The sequence below is a fragment of the Rhinoraja longicauda genome, chromosome 2 (assembly GCF_053455715.1).
Source record: "Rhinoraja longicauda isolate Sanriku21f chromosome 2, sRhiLon1.1, whole genome shotgun sequence".
Classification (NCBI taxonomy): domain Eukaryota; kingdom Metazoa; phylum Chordata; class Chondrichthyes; order Rajiformes; family Arhynchobatidae; genus Rhinoraja; species Rhinoraja longicauda.
This window is the reverse complement of record NC_135954.1, coordinates 38,119,399-38,144,430: the sequence shown is the minus strand read 5'-3', so window position 1 is coordinate 38,144,430 and position 25,032 is coordinate 38,119,399. Positions and strand designations below refer to the sequence as shown.

Below are 25,032 nucleotides of genomic sequence, written 5' to 3'. Positions count from 1 at the left end.
GTCAGAGTCACACAGATCCGTTTCCATTGGGTTGTGTGCGAGCTCTCCGGGACCAGCGCATGATCAATCCCCGGGGCGGGGGGTAGTCCATGTAGGTGGGCGTCAGTGGAGAGTCCAGGCAGGTGGGCGTCAGTGGAGAGTACAGGCTGCAGAAAGTCCCGCTGGAGGTCGGGCTTCCTCACTCTCGGCTCCTCTATTGCACGAAACTGAAACAAGGAAGTGAAGCGCGAGAGAGAGAGAGAGAGAGAGAGGAAGGAGTGTGCGTGGATTGGAGCAGTTTGCTGTGGCTGGGGAGGGGGAAGGGAAGGGAAGACGAGACGAGACGAGACGCCAAGGAGGAGCGTCGCCAGCCTCTGCTGTGGGCGACCAGCCGGTGCTGTGGGCGACCAGCCAGCCGGTGAGCGGAGCGGAGCGGGGGACTCACACCCGCTGCTGGTCTGCGGGGAAAGGAGGGTGGGAGTTTGCGGACTTTGGCTACACGGGCGGTGTCGGGCTCCGACCCCTCCCCTCCTCTACTCACCCCTCCCCTCCTACTCTCCCCTACCCTACTCTCCCCTCCCCTCCTACCCCCTCCTACTCTCCCCTCCCCTACTCTACTCTCCCCTCCCCTCCTCTACTCACCCCGCCCCTCCTCTACTCACCCCTCCCCTCCCCTCCCCTCCCCTCCTCTACTCACCCCTCCCCTCCTACTCTCCCCTACTCTACTCTCCCCTCCCCTCCTCTACTCACCCCTCCCCTCCTACTCTCCCCTCCCCTACTCTACTCTCCCCTCCCCTCCTCTACTCACCCCTCCCCTCCTACTCTCCCCTCCCCTACTCTCCCCTCCCCTACTCCCCTCCCCTCCTCTACTCTCCCCCTCCCCCTCCTCTACTCTCCCCCTCCCCCTCCCCCTCCCCCTCCCCTCCCCTCCTCCTCTCCCCTCCCCTCCTCCTCTCCCCTACCCTACTCTCCCCTACCCTACTCTCCCCTCCTCTACTCTACCCTACTCTCCCCTCCCCTCCCCTCCCCTACTCCCCTCCTCTCCCCTCCCCTACTCCCCTCCTCTCCCCTCCCCTCCTACTCTCCTCTCCCCTACCCTACTCTACTCTCCCCTCCTCTACTCTACCCTACTCTCCCCTACCCTACTCTCCCCTCCCCCTACCCTACCCTCCCCTCCCCCTACCCTACTCTCCCCTCCCCTACCCTACTCTCCCCTCCCCTACCCTACTCTCCCCTCCCCTACCCTACTCTCCCCTCCCCCTACCCTACTCTCCCCTCCTCTACTCTCCCCTCCCCTACTCTCCCCCTACCCTACTCTCCCCCTCCCCTACTCTCCCCCTCCCCTACTCTCCCCCTCCCCTACTCTCCCCCTCCCCTCCTCTCCCCCTCCCCTCCTCTCCCCCTCCCCCCCCCTCCTCTCCCCCTCCCCCCCCCTCCTCTCCCCCTCCCCCCCCCTCCTCTCCCCCTCCCCCCCCCTCCTCTCCCCCTCCCCCCCCCTCCTCTCCCCCTCCCCCCCCCTCCTCTCCCCCTCCCCCCCCCTCCCCCCCCCTCCTCTCCCCCTCCCCTACTCTCCCCCTCCCCCTCCCCTACTCTCCCCCTCCCCTACTCTCCCCCTCCCCTACTCTCCCCCTCCCCTACTCTCCCCTACCCTACTCTCCTCTCCCCTACCCTCCTCTCCCCTCCCCTACTCTCCCCTACTCTACTCTCCCCTACCCTACTCTCCCCTCCCCTACCCTACTCTCCTCTCCTCTCCCCACCCCAGTCAGCGGGCGATCATCCGTGAACTTTGTGCCCCCCCGGAGTTAACAAACATTATAATAAAACCAGCCGGGCGAGGGATGCTTATAGAGACCGGGCGAGGCCGGGTGATGATGATCATGATGCGGATTTGTTTTAACAGAGGGGGGAACCTTCACTTTCCCAATTGATCGTCACCCCCCCATTCCAGGAAAGTCTGTGCTGTGTTGTGACGTTTGCTTTTCCCAAAACCAAAGCTACCGGTGATCGATCGTTTAGTGGGAATTTTTGCTCTTTGTTTGCAGAGCAGAGGAAGTGGTTTATTTAGGGTGTGCGTGTTGGAGGCGACGCCTCTTTAATACTCAGCCACACAATGCCGCAGCGCGAAACACCGGGGGAGAACGGAGCAATGGAGGGGGAGCAGGTCTATGGACACACCACCGTGCCCATCCAGGGAGCCGGGTACCTCTGCAGCTGCAGCTACTTCAACAAACCCCGGTGCATCGTGAAGCTGTTGGAAGTGGTGAGTGCGTCCTTTGAGTCGAAGCAACCGGTTGCGCGTTTTTATCGGCCTTGTGCTGCTCAAGAATAGACACATCCAACGTTGCAGATTTAGCCTGGAGGATTTGACGTAGAACTTCATCCAGGTGGAGCAATATTCTGTTTTTGTGACTAATATTCTGTTTTCATTATACAAAACTAAAGTTCAGGAGTTGTGTAAGGGAAGATGAGGTTGCCAACTTTAAGATGCGTTCATGCACAAACCTGTTTACTTCTAGAAATACATGTCTACATTCTCACAAAAATAAAATATCTCCAGTGTTGTCCAAACTGGCCATATGCTGTAAAGTACTGATATCAGGGTGGAAGGTCCCGTTTCTGAGGTCCCAGATAAAATTGTTATTCCTGATAATGGTATGTGACTGTTTTGTAAGGACATTATATGCTTATTTGCTGTATTGGGGATGATGCCTTTTGATGGAAGGGTAGGATTTGATCCCAGTTGCTGAAACCGCAAATTAAAAGTGTGATGTCAAAGACTCTTCAAAGGGATGTGGGCAGGTTGAGTGAGTGGGCAAAGTTATGGCAGATATGGGGAAAATGTGAAATTGCTATGTGGGGAGATTGCGACATTTTTATGCTAAGAACATAATAGTTTATGCTAAGAAAATAATAATTTTTTAGTGTACTGAGGGAGCTTGGTGTGCAGATTCATGTCAAACAAAATGTAAATGCAACTGATATTAGGAAGACAATATATTAACTTTATTGTAAGAGGGCAAGAACACAAAAATAGAAGATAGACACAAAATACTGGAGTAACTCAGTGGGACAGACAGCATCTCCGGCGAGAAGGAATAGGTGATGTTTCGAGTCGGGAGAGTCTATGTTGTAATTATGTAGAGCTTGGAGATCACACTACTTTGTAGATCTGTTGCTTTACAGATCCAGTGACCTGGATTTGATCCTGACCTCAGGTGCTGTCTGCGTGGAACTTGCGTATTTTCCCTGATCAGTGGGTTTCCCCTGGGCTCTCTGATTTCCTCCCACATTGCAAAAAATTGTGGATTGATAACCACTGTAAATAACCCCCAATGTGTGGCAGAATCTAGGGAATGTTGGGGGGATGCTGATGGTTACAGAGCAAAATTAGTGGAGGAATGGGATTATTCTGTGAGCCAGCATTGGGTCGAAATGGCCTCCAATGACACATGGAATACTTTGTGCCCTCTTGGACTCTATATTTCTCTTTGGATGGTTCAAATGTGGATTTCCAGGATTAATTCCTGGGGTGAGGAGATTGTCCTCTGAGGAGAGAATGAGTACGATTGATTTAAACTCGGAATGAGTTTAGAAGAAATGAGAGATGATCTCATTCTATCATTTGTAGACAGGTTGATGCTGAGAGGATGATTTCTCTAGTTGGAAAATCTAGAATTAGGTAGTGTAGAGGCACAGATCAATGGTCATAAGGGCATAAGTGAAAGGAGCACAATTAGGCCATTTGGCCCTTCAAGTCTACTCCGCCAGTCAATCATGGTTGATCTATCTCTCCTAACCCCATTCACCTGCCTTCTCCCCATAACCTCTGATGCCCGTACTACTGGTACTGTATGAGACAAGGGGGGATATTTTCACAGGATTGTAAATCTTCAGCATTTTCAACCCCTAAGGGCTATGGGTATTCATTTGAGTATATCCAAGGCTGAGATTGGTTAAATTCTTTGGACACTAAGAATATGTGGGATGGATCTGAGGCACAGAATTAGCTCTGACCTCGCTGTATGAGAAAGCAGGTTCAAGTGGCTTCTATTTCTTGTGTTCTTTTGATTACAGAGTTTAGGTGAGCTGCCATGCACCTGCAGCCTGGGGCTGCTAATTTGCCAGGTGCCGTGACTGTGGGGTCAGTGATTGCTGCAGTTCATTTTGCAGATGGCATGCTGTAGCTGCAATGTGGAGGGAGTAAAGTTTTATGGTGGTGAATCTGGAATGCAATACCCAAGAGAGCTGTGGAAGCTCAGTAATGGTGTGTATTTAAGAATAATTATATTTTAGAAATAAGAGGTGTGAAAGAATGAGAAATGTACAAAGTTCCTGTGGAAAACTTGGCGCATCGTAGATGTGGGGTTGATTATTTCCCCAGCTGGCATGTCACATTCTCAAAATAAAGGGTCAGTCGTGATTTTTATTCCACCTTGAGTTGGCAAAATCTTTGGCATTTTCTGCACAAATTGATTGTAGAGGCTTGGTCACGAGGACAATGATAATTTTTTTGTTTAGATATGAAGGAATTCAAAAGCTATGGGAGTTAGTGCAAGAACATGATGCTGGAGATAAGCAATCAGTCAGGATCTTATGGAATCCCAGATAATCAAGCAGGTCTTTTTCATCTGGAGCTAAAATTTATGAATATTGTTGGAGCTGTGCTCATCCAAGTAAGTGTGGAATATTTCATTGTAATTATGCCAACTGGTTTGTAGATGATAGGAAAGTGTTTGAAAACTGAAGTTTGTGACTGGTCCTATCCTGTCTGATCAATTTGAACCAAGGCTTATTAGATTCTTGATTGTGAAGGATTTAGTCGTGATAATGTTGTTGGTTTGAGGAGGTCATGCATTGGCTTTTCGCTGACTGGTTTGCATGCAACAAAAGCTTTTCACTCTACCTCGGTACATGTGGCAATAAACTAAACTGAACTGGTCAGTGGCTTGGACACGTTTGTCCCTTTTCACCAGTAGCAGCCTGAACACGAGATCTTCCTGCGCATAAAAAGGATCTGCTTTGGTACTTGGAGAATTGAGATTTATTATCCTAACATTTTGTGTGTCAGTCGCAGAAGATTTCCAATACAATCATTGCCAAGAACTTTGTTCCATGGCTTATATTTGCTGTCATGTGCTGCTGTCAGTTGACTCTTTGTAGACTAATGCAGAATCTTCCATTCCGCATTCATGAGTGAGCAAACAAAGCTCGTGTTTGACAGCGTAGGGTATTGCTCAAATGAATGCACAAGATTGTTGCTAGATAGGAAAGTTTTTTATGTTAAATGGAGCTCGGGTGAACTACTGTACGGTGAGGTTTGGGTAGAAAGTTAAATAAACTGCTGGAGGTCGAGTAGCATGTGTAGAGGCAAGGGGACAGTCGATCTATCAAGCTGAGACCCTGCAATAGGACTGGATAGAGAGGGTTGCAAAGCGGAAGATGAACTTTCAAATGCAGTGCTGCATTCTGCCATGAACAGCGTTGAATTGGTGGATTGGTCCATGGTGAAGGAGTTATCAACCAACCAAAAAGGGTACATGCCTCCATCATATTCTTAATCAGTGGTCTGTAGAGGCATGGCAAAGAAGTCAATTCAACTGTTCCCCAACTGGAAACCATGATGAACCGTAAGATCCACTTCCAAGTGAACACCAAGTCTGAGGTATTCAAACCCGGTGATGCCGACCTGTCGAGGTACAACCCTGACAAAGCCATCTGTTGCAAAAGGTCCGTGGCAGGCATCACCTGTATGACACTATAAACATCTCTCGAGCATCTGGATAACAAGAATATCTGCACCAGGCTCCTATTTATTTACTATAGCTCTGTCTTCAACACCATAATTCCAACCAAACTTTTCTCCAAATTCCTGCACCCAGGACTCAGCACTGTCTCCACAACTGGACCCTCAATTTCCTGACCCATAGATCGCAGTCAGTACGGATAGGCGAGAAAATATCCTCCAGGATAATTCTCAGCCCCTTGCCATACACTCTGTACACTTACAACTGTGCGGACAAGTTCTGCTCTAACTCCATTCACAGGTTTGCAGATTTCATCAGCATAGTGACCCGGGTCTTGATGAACAATGTCGAGATTGAGTTCATGAAGGAGAGGGAGGGCTTAGTAGCATAGTGTCAAAATAACAATATCTCGATGTCGGCAAAATGAAGGAACTGGTCATTGACCAGGAAATTCAGTGGAGTACATGCCCCAGTTGCCATCAATGGTCCAGAAGATGAGATGGTCCATAGCTTCAAGCTTCTGGGTATAAATTTCACGAACAATTTGTCCTGAACTAGCTACATAAAAGCTGCAGCCAAGACAATGCACCAATGACTGACTCTGTCTTCTCAGAAGGCTAAGAACATTTGAATTGTCTTTAATTACTCGTACTAATTTCTGCAGATGCACCATAGAAAGCATCCTATACAGTTGCAACATGGCTTTTTAAGGTAACTTGTGCGTAAGTCTGCAAGAATTTACAGAGAAAAGACACAAATTTCAAAAGTCCGGGAGCAGAGCAAGGACGCCCGTTGGCTGAGCACTAAAGTAAGTGCCAATCACAGTTGAGCAGGCAGTTTAAAAAGAGCGCCAAAAGGAAGCTAGTAGTCAATTTCAAAAGTCCGGGAGCAGAGCAAGGACGCCCGTTGGCTGAGCACTAAAGTAAGTGCCAATCACAGTTGAGCAGGCAGTTTAAAAAGAGCGCCAAAAGGAAGCTAGTAGTCAATTTCAAAAGTCCGGGAGCAGAGCAAGGACGCCCGTTGGCTGAGCACTAAAGTAAGTGCCAATCACAGTTGAGCAGGCAGTTTAAAAAGAGCGCCAAAAGGAAGCTAGTAGTCAATTTCAAAAGTCCGGGAGCAGAGCAAGGACGCCCGTTGGCTGAGCACTAAAGTAAGTGCCAATCACAGTTGAGCAGGCAGTTTAAAAAGAGCGCCAAAAGGAAGCTAGTAGTCAATTTCAAAAGTCCGGGAGCAGAGCAAGGACGCCCGTTGGCTGAGCACTAAAGTAAGTGCCAATCACAGTTGAGCAGGCAGTTTAAAAAGAGCGCCAAAAGGAAGCTAGTAGTCAATTTCAAAAGTCCGGGAGCAGAGCAAGGACGCCCGTTGGCTGAGCACTAAAGTAAGTGCCAATCACAGTTGAGCAGGCAGTTTAAAAAGAGCGCCAAAAGGAAGCTAGTAGTCAATTTCAAAAGTCCGGGAGCAGAGCAAGGACGCCCGTTGGCTGAGCACTAAAGTAAGTGCCAATCACAGTTGAGCAGGCAGTTTAAAAAGAGCGCCAAAAGGAAGCTAGTAGTCAATTTCAAAAGTCCGGGAGCAGAGCAAGGACGCCCGTTGGCTGAGCACTAAAGTAAGTGCCAATCACAGTTGAGCAGGCAGTTTAAAAAGAGCGCCAAAAGGAAGCTAGTAGTCAATTTCAAAAGTCCGGGAGCAGAGCAAGGACGCCCGTTGGCTGAGCACTAAAGTAAGTGCCAATCACAGTTGAGCAGGCAGTTTAAAAAGAGCGCCAAAAGGAAGCTAGTAGTCAATTTCAAAAGTCCGGGAGCAGAGCAAGGACGCCCGTTGGCTGAGCACTAAAGTAAGTGCCAATCACAGTTGAGCAGGCAGTTTAAAAAGAGCGCCAAAAGGAAGCTAGTAGTCAATTTCAAAAGTCCGGGAGCAGAGCAAGGACGCCCGTTGGCTGAGCACTAAAGTAAGTGCCAATCACAGTTGAGCAGGCAGTTTAAAAAGAGCGCCAAAAGGAAGCTAGTAGTCAATTTCAAAAGTCCGGGAGCAGAGCAAGGACGCCCGTTGGCTGAGCACTAAAGTAAGTGCCAATCACAGTTGAGCAGGCAGTTTAAAAAGAGCGCCAAAAGGAAGCTAGTAGTCAATTTCAAAAGTCCGGGAGCAGAGCAAGGACGCCCGTTGGCTGAGCACTAAAGTAAGTGCCAATCACAGTTGAGCAGGCAGTTTAAAAAGAGCGCCAAAAGGAAGCTAGTAGTCAATTTCAAAAGTCCGGGAGCAGAGCAAGGACGCCCGTTGGCTGAGCACTAAAGTAAGTGCCAATCACAGTTGAGCAGGCAGTTTAAAAAGAGCGCCAAAAGGAAGCTAGTAGTCAATTTCAAAAGTCCGGGAGCAGAGCAAGGACGCCCGTTGGCTGAGCACTAAAGTAAGTGCCAATCACAGTTGAGCAGGCAGTTTAAAAAGAGCGCCAAAAGGAAGCTAGTAGTCAATTTCAAAAGTCCGGGAGCAGAGCAAGGACGCCCGTTGGCTGAGCACTAAAGTAAGTGCCAATCACAGTTGAGCAGGCAGTTTAAAAAGAGCGCCAAAAGGAAGCTAGTAGTCAATTTCAAAAGTCCGGGAGCAGAGCAAGGACGCCCGTTGGCTGAGCACTAAAGTAAGTGCCAATCACAGTTGAGCAGGCAGTTTAAAAAGAGCGCCAAAAGGAAGCTAGTAGTCAATTTCAAAAGTCCGGGAGCAGAGCAAGGACGCCCGTTGGCTGAGCACTAAAGTAAGTGCCAATCACAGTTGAGCAGGCAGTTTAAAAAGAGCGCCAAAAGGAAGCTAGTAGTCAATTTCAAAAGTCCGGGAGCAGAGCAAGGACGCCCGTTGGCTGAGCACTAAAGTAAGTGCCAATCACAGTTGAGCAGGCAGTTTAAAAAGAGCGCCAAAAGGAAGCTAGTAGTCAATTTCAAAAGTCCGGGAGCAGAGCAAGGACGCCCGTTGGCTGAGCACTAAAGTAAGTGCCAATCACAGTTGAGCAGGCAGTTTAAAAAGAGCGCCAAAAGGAAGCTAGTAGTCAATTTCAAAAGTCCGGGAGCAGAGCAAGGACGCCCGTTGGCTGAGCACTAAAGTAAGTGCCAGTTTAAGTGAGGAGTCAGGTAAATTGGACAATCAGGCAATTTAATTGGTAATATAAGCAATACTTGCAAAAGGGTGCAGCCCAGTGAGGGAAGTGCCCAGTGAGAAAAGTGCGAGTCTTTGGCTGCGAGTCTTTGGCTGCGAGTCTTCGGCGAGGAGGCTGAGGTGAGGAGGATACCATTGTTTTAAGCCAGAGCTGGTTATAGGCACAAGGTGATGGCGGAAAAGTTGGTGCGGTGTGTTTCCTGCAGGATGTGGGAAGACAGGGACGTCGCTGGAGCTTCTGGGAGCTACACCTGCAAGAACTGTGTCCAGGTGCAGCTCCTGAAGGGACGTGTGGTGGAGTTGCAGAGGCAGTTGGATGACCTCAGGGCCATCCGAGAATGCGAGAGTTTCCTCGACAGGACCTATTGTGAGGCTGTCACGCCAAGGGTCCAGGTCGAGCGAAGGTGGGAGACTGTTTCAGGGGGGAGTGGACGTGGACTACAGGAGACCCCGGTGGCTGTGCCTATTGCAAATAGGTATACCCTCTTGGGAACTGTCGGGGCAGAAGACGTTTCCAGTCCGAGTGGCGGACCTGTTGGCAAGGATACTCGACAGGGGAGGCCGAAGTCTGGAAGAGCCGTAGTGGTCGGTGACTCCATAGTCCGAGGGACGGACAGAAGATTCTGTGGCAGCAGGAGGGACTTGAGGATGGTCTGTTGCCTCCCTGGTGCCAGGGTTCAACACATCACAGACCGGCTTCAGAAAATCCTAGTGAGGGAAGGCGATCAACCTGAAGTCGTTGTGCACGTGGGCACGAATGACGTCGGGCGGAAGAGGAAGGAGGTGCTACAGCGGGAGTTTAGAGAGTTGGGAAAAGCACTGAGAAGTAGGACGTCGAAGGTGGTTATCTCTGGACTGCTACCGGTACCTCGTGCTGGTGAGGCCAGGAACAGAGAGATAGAGGGTATGAATTTATGGCTGAGGGGCTGGTGCAGAGAGCAGGGATTTCGATTTCTGGACCACTGGGATCTCTTCTGGGCTAGGGGTGACTTGTACAAAAGGGACGGGTTGCATCTTAACAGCAGGGGGACAAACATTCTGGCAGGCAGGTTTGCTAGTGTGACACCTGTGGCTTTAAACTAAGTAGTGGGGGGGAGGGGTTAACAAATTGTGAATATGAAGATGAGGTAAAAGGGAATACAGGAGATATTGCAAAAGACTCTCGGAAGAATGGGAACAGAAGTTCTAGAGCGGAAAAGAAATTAAGGGCAGGGCCAATTGTGAACGATGTGAGAGAGGAGGTAAATACAGAAGTTAAAGTGTTGTACTTAAATGCGCGTAGTATAAAAAATAAAGTGGATGAGCTTGAGGCTCAGTTAGTCATGGGCAAGTATGATGTTGTAGGGATCACTGAGACATGGTTACAAGAGGACCAGGGCTGGGAACTGAATATCCAGGGGTACACAACGTATAGAAAAGACAGACAGGTGGGCAGAGGGGGTGGGGTTGCTCTGATGGTAAGGAATGATATTCATTCCCTTGCAAGGGGTGACATAGAATCAGGAGATGTTGAATCAGTATGGATAGAAATGAGAAATTGTAAGGGTAAAAAGACCCTAATGGGAGTTATCTATAGGCCCCCAAACAGTAGCCTCGACATAGGGTGCAAGTTGAATCAGGAGATAAAATTGGCGTGTCAAAAATGTGATGCTACTGTGGTTATGGGAGATTTCAACATGCAGGTAGACTGGGAAAATCAGGTTGGAAATGGACCCCAGGAAAGAGAGTTTGTAGAGTGCCTTCGAGATGGATTCTTAGAACAGCTTGTACTGGAGCCTACCAGGGAGAAGGCAATTCTGGATTTAGTGTTGTGTAATGATCCTGATCTGATAAGGGGACTAGAGGTAAAAGAGCCATTAGGAGGCAGTGATCACAACATGATAAGTTTTACTCTGCAAATGGAAAGGCAGAAGGGAAAATCGGAAGTGTCGGTATTACAGTATAGCAAAGGGGATTACAGAGGCATGAGGCGGGAGCTGGCCAAAATTGATTGGAAGGAGGCCCTAGCAGGGAAGACGGTAGAACAGCAATGGCAGGTATTCCTGGGAATAATGCAGAGGTTGCAGGATCAATTTATTCCAAAGAGGTGGAAAGACTCTAAGGGGAGTAAGAGACACCTGTGGCTGACGAGGGAAGTCAGGGACAGCATAAAAATTAAGGAGAGGAAGTATAACATAGCAAAGAAGAGTGGGAAGACAGAGGATTGGGACTCTTTTAAAGAGCAACAAAAGTTAACTAAAAAGGCAATACGGGGAGAAAAGATGAGGTACGAGGGTAAACTAGCCAATAATATAAAGGAGGATAGCAAAAGTTTTTTTAGGTACGTGAAGAGGAAAAAAATAGTCAAGGCAAATGTGGGTCCCTTGAAGACAGAAGCAGGGGAATTTATTATGGGGAACAAAGAAATGGCAGACGAGTTAAACCGTTACTTTGGATCTGTCTTCACTGAGGAAGATACACACAATCTCCCAAATGTTCTAGGGGCCGGAGAACCTAGGGTGATGGAGGAACTGAAGGAAATCCACATTAGGCAGGAAATGGTTTTGGGTAGACTGATGGGACTGAAGGCTGATAAATCCCCAGGGCCTGATGGTCTGCATCCCAGAGTACTTAAGGAGGTGGCTCTAGAAATAGTGGAAGCATTGGAGATCATTTTTCAATGTTCTATAGATTCAGGATCAGTTCCTGTGGATTGGAGGATAGCAAATGTTATCCCACTTTTTAAGAAAGGAGGGAGAGAGAAAACGGGTAATTATAGACCAGTTAGTCTGACATCAGTGGTGGGGAAGATGCTGGAGTCAATTATAAAAGACGAAATTGCTGAGCATTTGGATAGCAGTAACGGGATCATTCCGAGTCAGCATGGATTTACGAAGGGGAAATCATGCTTGACAAATCTACTGGAATTTTTTGAGGATGTAACTAGGAAAATTGACAAGGGAGAGTCAGTGGATGTGGTGTACCTCGACTTTCAGAAAGCCTTCGACAAGGTCCCACATAGGAGATTAGTGGGCAAAATTAGGGCACATGGTATTGGGGGTAGGGTACTGACATGGATAGAAAATTGGTTGACAGACAGAAAGCAAAGAGTGGGGATAAATGGGTCCCTTTCGGAATGGCAGGCAGTGACCAGTGGGGTACCGCAAGGTTCGGTGCTGGGACCCCAGCTATTTACGATATACATTAATGACTTAGACGAAGGGATTAAAAGTACCATTAGCAAATTTGCAGATGATACTAAGTTGGGGGGTAGTGTGAATTGTGAGGAAGATGCAATAAGGCTGCAGGGTGACTTGGACAGGTTGTGTGAGTGGGCGGATACATGGCAGATGCAGTTTAATGTAGATAAGTGTGAGGTTATTCACTTTGGAAGTAAGAATAGAAAGGCAGATTATTATCTGAATGGTGTCAAGTTAGGAGGAGGGGGAGTTCAACGAGATCTGGGTGTCCTAGTGCATCAGTCAATGAAAGGAAGCATGCAGGTTCAGCAGGCAGTGAAGAAAGCCAATGGAATGTTGGCCTTCGTAACAAGAGGAGTTGAGTATAGGAGCAAAGAGGTCCTTCTACAGTTGTACCGGGCCCTGGTGAGACCGCACCTGGAGTACTGTGTGCAGTTTTGGTCTCCAAATTTGAGGAAGGATGTTCTTGCTATGGAGGGCGTGCAGCGTAGGTTCACTAGGTTAATTCCCGGAATGGCGGGACTGTCGTATGTTGAAAGGCTGGAGCGATTGGGCTTGTATACACTGGAATTTAGAAGGATGAGGGGGGATCTTATTGAAACATATAAGATAATTAGGGGATTGGACACATTAGAGGCAGATAACATGTTCCCAATGTTGGGGGAGTCCAGAACAAGGGGCCACAGTTTGAGAATAAGGGGTAGGCCATTTAGAACGGAGATGAGGAAGAACTTTTTCAGTCAGAGAGTGGTGAAGGTGTGGAATTCTCTGCCTCAGAGGGCAGTGGAGGCCAGTTCGTTGGATGCTTTCAAGAGAGAGCTGGATAGAGCTCTTAAGGATAGCGGAGTGAGGGGGTATGGGGAGAAGGCAGGAACGGGGTACTGATTGAGAGTGATCAGCCATGATCGCATTGAATGGCGGTGCTGGCTCGAAGGGCTGAATGGCCTACTCCTGCACCTATTGTCTATTGTCTAAATTGCTGGAGTAACAGCTGATCAGGGGGTATGGGGGGAAGGCAGGAACAGGGTACTGATTGAGAATGATCAGCCATGATCACATTGAATGGCGGTGCTGGCTCGAAGGGCCGAATGGCCTCCTCCTGCACCTATTGTCTATTGGTCATGTAACGTTCCTGTAGAACATGGATAGGTGAAGTTTTGGGTCAATACTGTTCTTCAGAGTCCTAGCTCTCAAGAGATGCCGCCTGACCTACTGAGTTACTCCAGTCCTTTGATTTTTTTTGTAAACCAGTATCTGCAATCCTTTGTTACTAAAAAAAAATTGCAGAGAACCGTGGAAACAATCTAGTCCACTGCACAAATCAGCCCCACTATCTCCCCCCACCCTTCAGACTCCATCTATACTTAATGCTGTTTCAGGCAAGCAGCCATTATAATCAAAGACTGCTCACATCCCCTCTTCTGTTAGGCAGTATATATAAAAGCTTGAAAACGTACCACCAGATTTGAGTACTGCTTCTTCCCCACCGTTATCAGCTCTTGAACAGATCTCTCGTATGCTAGGGATGAATTCACTATCTTCCAATCAATGTTGTTGTGGTCCTTGCATTTATTTAACTTTTTCCATGACTATAACACTATACTGCATTCTGTATAGATTTTTTCTTTTGCACTATCTGGTATACTCGTGTGGCATGATTTGCCCGGATAGCTGTGTACATGTGACAATAACAAACCAATGAACAAAGTAATTTAGTAAGATATCCAATATCACTTAAATTTGTATTCAAAAACTTCTTTGTATTCGATCAGTGATGTGTAAAGCAACACAAGGGCTTGTAAACAAAAAGTAAAGTTAAAGATTTTTTAATTTGTTTTCTGATGATAATGTTCTTTGGCAGTGAGTGTGTCAAAGGTTGGGAAACTTCCATGTGTGAGCTTGGTCCATGAGTTAACTGATTGGATCAGTAAAAATAGTAGTTGGATTTGGTGTGCAGTTGCTAAGGATGGGGAATAATTATCCTGCAAATCCCATGCGAATGTCACTTGAGAGCTTGGTTAAGATTCCCCACCCCTTCCTTCCATTATGTGAATAGCCAGCCAAAACATGGGAACTCCCATGAAGCAATTCAGAGCTATCGAAGCAGTGCGAGTCTTTATCTTCCAAACAGGAAAGAAGAAAATGGGAGGGGTAGAGAAATTTAACATCTAACGGGAAATTTGAAAATATGCAATTTGGATCTCCAGGGAAATATACTGGGAGTATTAACATAGGAATTTGTTTAAATTCTTTGGTTTAGTTATAAATTAGACTAGACGGGCGTGGTCTCGTTATGTCTAAATCTCTCCTGCGGGCACGGCAACCCCCGTTAGGTGCAACCCTCCCCCAACTGATCCAAAACTGTCCGGCAACCCTCCCCCAATGACGATCAGTGGACCCATTGCCGGCCGCGGAATGGAAACCTCCTGCAGCGGCAGCTCGGCGGCGAACAGGGGCGACGGCCATCTTGTTTGACCCTCTGCCGCCGCGCTGCATCACGGGAGGAAGGTCATGTGCAGGGTACTCTGGGACAGGCGCCGGTCCTCCCGGCAGAGGGGGGGGCGCGCATTTATTAAAGTTTAAGTTAATTGTTTATAAAATGTAACAAAACTTGCTATTTGCCAACCCCAGGACAATGGTGAGTAAGGTGGGCCAAAAATTGTCGCACTGTCGTGTGCTGTTTTGGCTGTATCTCGCGATCAAACCAACAAATATGTATACAAACATGCAAGATGAGTTTTAGTAATATATACTAGATGGGCGTGGGTCCAAATCTCGTCTGCGGGCGCTCCTGCGGGTGCAGTTACCCCGTTGGGTTCAAACCTCTCCTGCGGGCCCGGCAACCCTCCGTGCAAACCTCTCCTGTGGCCAGCAGCAGGAGAGCTCTCCTCACCACTCCCCCCCCCCCCTCTTATTGGCTGCCACCTGTCACTCGTGCAGGTCCCGCCCGCTCCGAGCGGCAACCTTCCCCCAACTGCGCACGTGCGGATGCGGCGGCCATTAAGTATTACATTTGAAAAAGTGTTTGGCGCCCGTCTTACGTAAGTATTAAAGTTTAAAAAGTGATTTTTAAATCTCTCCTGCGGGCCCTGGAACCCTCCGTGCAAAACCTCTCCCATTGGGTGCAAGCCTCTCCTGCGGGCCCGGTAACCCTCCCCCAACTGACGATCCGTGGACCCATTGCCGGCCGGGTAGTGTCCCCCGGGGCTGTGGGCGGGTGAGGGAGGACAGGGAAGGGGAGAGGGAGCCACTCACGTCGGCCCCGGGCGTCCATCGCGTCGGCCAGAGGGAGCCGTGGACCTGTTGGGTGGAAACCTCTCCTGCCGCTGATGCTCGGCAGAGACGCCCATGTTGATTGACCCTCTGCCACCGTGCTGCACCATGGGAGGAAGGTCATGTGCGGGGCACGCCCGTCCTCCCGGCGGGGGTTTGGGGGGGAGCACATTTATTAAAGTTTATTAAGTTAATTGTTTTTAACAAAACGAGTTATTGACAACGCGGGGGGAATGGTGTGTAAGGTGGGCCTAAAATTGTTGCGCTATTGTGGACCGTTTTGGCTGTATTTCGAGAACAAATCTATCCACAAACACAAACAAGATGAGAGTTTTAGTAATATAGAAGATAGATAGATGGCACATCAGTAACATCATAACATTATGATGTGTAATGTCTTGTCAGCTCCACTGATGATAACATAACTACTTATAAACACAATTTTCTTAATGAATTTATGCAGGTTATTCTCATTTTACTGCATTCTATGTACTCTTTGTTATCAGTGTTACGGGGGTTAGGAATACTCACATTTCAGCAACTTTGATTTTCTGGGATAAAGTTTATGAAGGGTTCTTCTGAAGTAAATATTAGTTTTGCTGTTGATCAAGACAAAACAGACAAAATAAGCATACAATGAATTAAAGACCAAACTGCAATATTCCATAGGAAAACCTGCTAAAGTGAAGTCTAAGGAAACACTTTATTAAACTGACCCTCATCTATGTACGTATCAAGGTGGTTGCGGAGCAGGTCAGAAGAATGGGATTAAAGTGAGAGAAAAATGGTGGATCAGACAGAATGAACCACGGTATATGTTTATTTAATACAGTGGTGTAATTCTGTCTTTACAATAGGATTAATGTTGTAGAATGATATGCGGCTTCTGTTTATTCTACAATCTGGATTTTCTTGTGCTGATTGACTACAGATTTTCTAATTTTGGTTCATGCATGCAATCAACTCCCAAGTTGATCCTATAACGCCACTAAATACTTATACAATTGTAAGCACCAAGCTTTCATTAAATCATACCTATAAAATCAATAAACATACCAAAACACTTTCACAAGAAATATTCCAATTTAACCATAAAACCTTACAATTGCCTATGTCCTACTTGTTGATAATATCCGCTACTAAGCAAATTATAACATAACATTCCTCCATGCTTCCTACAATAGCTGATATGCCCTTGCTTTTCTCAGATATTAATTTTCCTTCCAATCTGGCATCATCAATCCTCCACTAACAAAAATCTTTGACTCCTTTGCCCATGTTAGCCTACCATCTAATCTTCAATGTCCCTTTCCCTTCCAAGCTCTTTGAACAGTTGGGACATATTCCAAATAATTGTTTTCTGAATAATTCTATTGGTATGTAAACTCTGTTAGTTCCTTGAATTTGTCAAGTATCTGTTAATATCTTTTGAATGTTTTGTGGTTGCCAAGTTAAGCTATGTGGCCTTTATGTTCTCCATAAGAAATCCGGAGCAATGCCATGACAGAGATATAGTCATAGAGTTGTATAGCACGGAAACCGGACCATCCATGCCGACTAGTTTGCCCATCTACACGCTTCCCATTTGCCTGTATTTGGCCCATAGGCCTCTAAACCTTTCCTAGCCCTGTATCCATTTGTGTCTTTTAAATGTTGTTATAGTTCCTGCCTCAACTACCTCCTCTGCCTGCTTGTCTATGTTCACAAATTAAATATGTATAATTCCACAACTCCTATCTGACATATGCTTCCATCCATGATCAATACGGCATTCAGATGACGCATGCTTTTATTTGCACCAGCACTTCCACCTGCAGCTGATGATGTTCCACCAGTTATCTATCATGTATAAAATCATGAGAGGAATAGATCGGCTAGATGCACAGAGTCTCTTGCCCAGAGTAGGAAACTCGAGGACCAGAGGACATAGGTTTAAGGTGAAGGGGAAAAGATTTAATTGGAATCTTTTTCACACAAAGGGTGGTAGGTGTATGGAACAAGCTGCCAGAGGAGGTAGTTGAGGCAGGGACTATCCCAACATTTAAGAAACAGTTGGACAGATACGTGGATAGGACAGGTTTGGAGGGATATGGACCAGACGAGGCAGGTGGGACTAGTGTAGTTGGGACATGTCGGCCGGTGTGGGCAAGTGGGGCTGAAGGGCCTGTTGCCACACTATCACTATCCATTGAGTCCATTCAAATCTGACTCTGCTCCATATCCCTGATCTCATTGCATCCCATCATTCACCTCCACTGTCCAGCAAACCTTACTATTAACACCTTCAACTGCAGGTGGCCCCCAGACCAAACCCAACTGTGCTCTTTTAAATGAGCTTTAACTCTTGGGTGCCACATTTTCCTTGGTTCAAATACATGTTCCTACACACAGAAAACCAGAGTGTGTGTCTGTTTGTAATAAATTGATCATGGGTTGGAGAATGTGCCAGAATGGAGTTGGGGAACTGTACATATTTATTTAATTTGTGTACAGAAGAAGAAACTTGCTAAATCTGTCGGTACAGCAAACATTTGGTTTCTTGTGGTGCCTCCTGTTGCATGTTACTGCAGATACTCCTGTTTCGAAAAAGTTGGTCACTTTAGCAAAGCATTGTGGACTGTAGTCAATTTCTTGCATTGAGATATTTCAGGTACAGAAAAGAAATCATAAATCAATGCTGCGCATTAACCTTTACAAACTCTTACAATGCCTTTCTCTGCTTATCATAGAAACATAGAAAATATGTGCAGGGGTAGGCCATTCAGCCCTTCGAGCAAGCATCGCCATGCAATATGATCATGGCTGATCACCTAAAATCAGTACCCCGTTCCGGTTTTTCCTCTTATCCCTTGATTCCTTTAGCCCTCAGAGCTAAATCTAACTCGCTCTTGAAAACATCCTGTGAATTGGCCTCCACTGCCTTCTGTGGCAGAGAATTCCACAGATTCACAATTCTCTAGGAGAAAAGGTTTTTCCTCGTCTCAGTCCCAAATGGCCTACCCCTTATTCTTAAACTGTGGCCCCTGGTTCTGTACTCCCCCAACATTTTTCCTGCATCTACCCTGTCCAATCCTCTAAGAATTTTTTTGTTTCTATAAGATCCCCTCTCATCCTTCTAAATTCCAGTGAATATAAGCCCAGTTGACCCATTCTTTTATCATACGTCAGCCCGCCATCCTGGGAATTAAACTGGTGAACCTACGTTGCACTCCCTCAATAACAATAATGTCCTTCCTGAAATTAGGAGACCAAAATTGCACACAATACTCCAGGTGCTGTTTCACCAGGGCCCTGTACAACTGCTGTAGGACCTCCTTGCTCCTAAACTCAAATCCGCTTGCAATGAAGGCCAACATGCCATTAGCTTTCTTCACTGCCTGCTGTACCTGCATGCTTACTTTTAGTGACTGATGTAGAAGCACACCCACGTCGGTTGCACCTCCCCTTCTCCTAATCTGACACCATTCAGATAATAATCTGCCTTCCTGTTCTTGCCACCAAAGTGGATAACCTCACATTTATCCACATGAAACTGCATCAGCCATGCTTCTGCCCACTCACCCAACCTATCCAGGTCGCCCTGCAGCCTCATAGCATCCTGCTCGCAGCTCACACTGCCACCCAGCTTTGTGTCATCCGCAAACTTAGAGATGGTACATTTAATTCTCTCGTCTAAATCATGAATATATATTGTAAACAACTGGGGTCCCAACACCAGGCCTTGCAGCACCCCACTAGTCACTGCCTGCCATCCTGAAAAGGACCCATTAATTCCTACTCTTTGCTTCCTGTCTGTCAACCAGTTCTCTGTCCATGTCAATACCCTACCCCCAATGTCATGTGCTCTAATTTTGCACACTAATCTCTTGTGTGGGACCTTGTCAAAGGCTTTTTGAAAGAAACAAATCTACCACATCCACTGGCTCTCCCTTTTCCATTCTACTTGTTACATCCTCAAAAAATTCCAGAAGATTAATCAAGCATGATTTCCCCTTCATAAATCCATGCTGACTTTGACCGATCCCGTCACTGGTTTCCAAATCCGCTGCTGTAACATCTTTAATAATCGACCAGCATCTTCCCCACTACCAATGTAAGGCTAACTGGTCGATAATTTCCCGTTTTCTCTCCCCCTCCTTTCTTAAAAAGTGGAGTTACATTGGCTATCCTCCAGTTCACAGGAACTGATCGATCCATAGTCGAGAGAACATTTAAAAATGATCACCAATGCATCCACAATTTCTCGAGCCACCTCCTTGAGTACTCTTGAGTACAGACTGTCGGGCCCTGAGAATTTATCTGCCTTCAGTCTGAATTGGTTACCTAAAACCATTTTCTGACTAATGTGGATTCCCTTCAGTTTCTCCCTCCCACTAGATCCTTGGTCCCCTAGTATTTCTGGGAGATTGGTTCTGTCTTCACTCAGGAAGACACAAACAAAGTACTCGTTTAATTGTTTTGACATTTCCTTGTTTCCCAATGTAAATTCCCCTGTCTCTGACTGCAAGGGACCTACATTTGTCTTCACTATTCTTTTCCTTTTTACATACCTAAAGAAACATTTACTGTCAGTTTTTATATTCCCCGCAAGCTTTCTTTCATGCTCTCCCCCCCCCCCCCCCCCCCCTCCTCTTAATTAACCCCTTTGTCCTCCTCTGTTGAGTTCTAAATTTCCAGTCCTCCAGTTTGCCGCTTCTTCTGACCAATTTATATGCCTCTTCCTTGGCTTTAACTATCCTTGACTTCCCTCGTCAGCCACGTTTGAGCCGCCTTCCCAGTTTTATTTTTTCGCCAGACAGGGATGAACAATTTCTGGAGTTCATCCATGCAGTCTTTAAATCTTTGCCATTGCATCTCCACTGCCAACCCTTTAAGTATAAGTTGCCAGTCTATCCTAGCCAATTCCCATCTCATACCTTTAAACTTTCTTTTATTCAAGTTCAGGACCCCAGTCTCTGAATTAACCGTGTCACTCTCCATCCTAATGCAGAATTCCACCATATTATGGTCACTGTTGCACAAGGGGCCTCGAGCAACAAGATCGCTAACTAATCAGTCTATACCCAGTCTAGGATGGCCTGCCCTCTAATTGGTTCCTCTACATATTGGTTTAAAAACCTATCCCGTATACATTTTAAGAAATCCTCCTCCTCAGCACTGTTACCAATTTGGTTGGCTAAATCTATATGTAGATTAAAGTCACCCATGACAACCACTGTACCTTTGTTACACACATCCCTAATTTCCTGCTTGATGCTATCCCCAACCTCCCTGCTGCTGTTTGGTGGTCTGTATACCACTTCACAAGCGTTTTCTGCCCTTGGCTATTTCGCAGTTCTACCCATACCGATTCTACAGCATCCAAGCTAATGTCTCTCCTTGCTATTGCATTAATCTCCTCTTTAACCAGCAATATCACCCCACCTCCTCTTCGTTTCTGTCTATCCTTCCTGAATATCAGATACTCCTGCATGTTTATCTCCCAGCCTTAGTCACCCTGGAGCCATGTCTCCGTAATTCCAACATCAATATCATATCCCTAACTACTAACTGCACATTCAATTCATCCACCTTATTTTGAATGCTCCTCGCACTAAGGCAAAAAGCTTTCAGGTTAGTTTTTCTTATCTCCCTTCTACCTTTTGCTTCTGTCCTCCTATTATGGCCCTCAGTCTCCTTGCATTGGGTGCCGTCCCCCTGCCCTGTTAGTTTAAACATGACCTTTCCTAACTCTCTTTCCCGTTAGCTGCACAGATAAGCGCCCACGTTGTTGACTCCACCCCCCACTTTTTAGTTGTAAAAGCCAATAGGGTTCTTAGTTTCATATTTTATTTCATTTGCAAACAGCCGGAGTCCAAATATTAGCCCCAATTTACAGAAGAGGACTTGGTCAATTCCTATTCTAGATTGCTATCCAATGATCCGTTAAAGGTATACACATTGTGGACGCAAATGACATTAGGCTCGGCAAGGATTCCTATCGTGCCAAATATCCTGCACATGTTCTCTATTTGGATTTTTGTATGAATGTGGGCAGCTGGGACAAGATAATGTTATTTAACTATTGATTGTAGAACTGGGAATGAGAGAAAATTGTCAAAATAACTGAATCTTGATTTGGTTGCATATTTAGCAGCGTTTACAAGATTTAACACTGTTCCGTATTTGGCATTTCTTTTTGAGGGGAAAATTCAGTGCGCTTGGTATTGGTGGTTTCTGATGACTTTGTAAAGTTGTGGTTACAACCTGTACTTTTATAGGCCGCAAAAGATAAACAAAACCTAACTAATTAATTCTTCAAACGAGTGGCAGTTCAGACACAGCAAGTGTGTAGTGCTCACCAAATGACTTTTATCACGGATGCAAAAGTAAACTCACAGTTTTGGACTAAAATGTATGTGAACATTACAGCTCCTTAGGGATGTAGCATATTTTTGACTGTGAAGTTGAAATTAATGGACTTTCATTCACCAGCTGGTGTGTAGTACATCTGAATATTGGGTTGAGAGTGGGTGTTTGTATAACGCTGCATCAGGATGTTTGAATTGTGCTTGTGAATCTTGGAACAGTTTGCTTGCTCCATAAGAGACTGCTCTGCTTTTCTTAAACAGCTGATCATTGTGTTCCATCTACAGCTGCCGTGTATCCTTCTTCAAATGTCTGTTTTAATTTTGGCATTCCCTTATTTTGCAAATATATTGGTTACACACCACCTATTTGACCGGAGATGTATCAGAATAAACACTCTTAACTCATGGTAATGTCAGGACCTTAATTGTATGGGTAGACTGCATTGACGCATTGCATTCCCTTGAGTTTAGATAGTTTATTTTATATTAAAGGATTTGAGGCTGTAGTTGAGTTACCAGGTGTAAGAAATTTTGGTTATTTGGAGAGATTGGAGAAGCTGGATTATTTTTGTTGCAACATAGAATATTAAATCTAGAGTTGAAAATCAAGGGTTTGATAATCTGAAGTGATCGGCAAAATAATCGATGTTGACTTAAGCTTGTTTCTTCTCAGTGAATCTACTGTTCCTGAAAGGCTGATGACAATAGTTTTAATAATCTTAGAAAGGGGATTGATAAATATTTAAAGGGGAAATTATTTGCGCAGTCATGGCGAAAGTGTGAGGTGTTGGAATGAATTAAACACCTCTGCTAACAGGCCAAATGATCTCGAACTTTATTCCATGTTATTGATCAGATAAATACAAGAGCTGGTGGGGAAATCCAGAACAGTTTTTGTTTAAAATGTAGCCCATTCAGAAACATTTTCCACATGCATAGAAATTGGAAGTTGCTAATTGTCTGCACCATAAATCTGTGGATGGAGGCCAGTTGACATTTTTAGAATTTATATATTTTTTTGTTACGTACAAGTATTGAAAAAGATGGATAGAATTTTTATGGCATGGAGGGAAACCATTTGTCTCTTGAGCTCATGCTGATTTCTAGCAGAGCTATCTTGTCAGCCCCAACTCTCTGCTATTCCCTAGAACCCTGTTACATTTATCCATATCAAGTGCGTATTCGGTCCCCTTTTGAGGAATTGGTTATTCTTTTCATCGCCTTCACAGGCAATGAATTCCCGATGCCAATTGGACTGAATTGAATGTTTATTTTTCCACATTCTCCTTGTACATACTGTGTTCCCAGTCTTTGAGACTTCCACAAATGGGAACATCTTCTGTTTACCCCATCTAAATGATCTAATCTTATACATTCTAACCAAATATCTTCCCACTCCTTGTTCCAAGGATCAGCCACAGGTAGGTAACTAGTGCGATGCAGTGATGTGACTGGGGAAAAAGGACGCTGTCACAGTTACCTGTAATGTTTTTTTCCACTGTACTGTGTGATAGTTTATACTTGACTCCACTCCATTGTATTATAATAAGGAGCTAAAAGGTAGTTCACTTGCAAGGGGAAGAGGCTTTTTCATCACTGTATGTGTACGAAGCTGCGATTGATTTAAACTGCACCAGCTTAATGCGGCAGTGGGTGGGATGTAGAATTAGGGAACTAAAGTTCACAATTTCTAGATCTACTCAGCAGTTGGCATTTTGGATTTTAAGTACATTGGAGTTTGCCTCCTTTAGTCAGAAAGTTCATAACCCAGTATGCATTGCCTAAGTAACTTGGTGAGCATTGCTTTCGTCTTTTAGATGCAAGTCTGAGAGTTAATGACCCAGTGGACAAGAGTGCATAATCAAGGTTGGCACTTTAATGGAGAGCTGCTTTGTTTGGGTTGAGCTTAGGGGAGCTCTGGCTTCCTACATGAGTGGAAATTTCAAATTATGCTGCAGGATCATTAGAACAATTCTCAATTTCCCTAAACAACATCGCCAAACACATGAATATTAATCCCTGGTCAACTTGTACTTTCCCCTGCAACCGCAGGAGATGCAACACCTGTCCCTTTATCTCCCCCCTGGACTCCATCTAAGGATCCAAACAGTCTTTCCAAGTGAGGCAGAGGTTTACTTGCACCTCCTCCAAACTCATCTACTGTATCCGCTGTTCCAAGTGTCAACTTCTCTACATTGACGAGACCAAGCGCAGGCTCGGCGATCGTTTCGCTGAATACATCCACTCAGTCCATCTTAACTTACCTGATCTCTTGATTGCTCAGCACTTCAAACTCCCCCTTCCATTCCCAACCGGACCTTTCTGTCCTGGGCCTCCTCCATTGTCAGAGTGAGGCCCAGCACAAATTGGAGGAACAGCACCTCGTATTTCACTTGGGTAGTTTACACCCAAGCGATATGAACATTGAATTCTCTAACTTCAAATAGCCCTTGCTTTCCCTCTCTATCCCCTCCCCCTTCCCAGTTCTCCCACCAGTCTTACTGTCTCCGACTACATTCTATCTTTGTCCCGCCCACACCCCTGACATCAGGGTCTCGACCCGAAACGTCATCCATTCCTTCTCTCCAGAGATGCTGCCTGGCCCGCTGATTACTCCAGCATTTTGTGTCTACCATGAATATTAATTAACGTCTTCGTATTTCAAACAGTTCTATCTGCATTAATTTGCTGTCATAATTACTATATTATTGCTGTGACATAAAATAATTGGTTACCTGGGATCACCAACATTCCTTGGATTAAATTGGTACTAATTTTTTTAATGGGATCAAGCCTTCCTGAGATGTCGCCTGACCCACTGAGTTACTCCCGCACTTTGTGTCTTTTTTGTAAACCAGCACCTGCAGTTCCTTGGGTCTACTAATTTTATCTAGTGAGTAAATAATTATTGGTAATTTGTACCACCATCTGCAGTTATTTTCTTATACAAATAATTATTGGTGCTGTTCAGCTCCTGTCTTTCATCTGCTAAACAAACCTATCAGTATAGGTACAAAATCTAGGGTTATAGTGTCCATTGCACTAATATTTGCAAAGTCTTGATGAGTTTTGAAATATAAGAGCTACCACAGCCAGCTTCCTTTGGATGAGTGTCATTCATTTTATGCTTGAGTCAACTCCATTATATTAGTATAATGAGCTTTAGTATAGTTTGCTTGCAAAGGGAAGAGATTCAGTATTTTTTCCTGGATGCATGCGTCCTTGCATACATTCACCATACGGACTGCTGTTTCTCAAAAACTTAGATTGACACCACCTTATCAATAAACAATAGCTTTGCTAATGATTCCAAGATTCCAAAAATAAACAAAAAATCCTCTCCCAAGCTCTAGTCATTGGTGTCTT

General features: G+C 45.7%; 1 protein-coding gene across 1 annotated transcript in view; it reads left to right on the top strand.

The window, feature by feature from the left end:
- Positions 1–11: 11 nt before the first annotated feature.
- Positions 12–25,032, top strand: part of cmtm6 (CKLF-like MARVEL transmembrane domain containing 6) — a 66,029-nt gene continuing 41,008 nt past the window's right edge. Inside the window, exons 1-2 of the mRNA XM_078417692.1 lie at positions 12–397; positions 2,022–2,239. Of these exons, the coding sequence (XP_078273818.1) occupies positions 2,090–2,239 (150 nt within the window). The 5' untranslated portion in view covers positions 12–397; positions 2,022–2,089. The remainder of the gene's footprint in view (positions 398–2,021; positions 2,240–25,032) is intronic.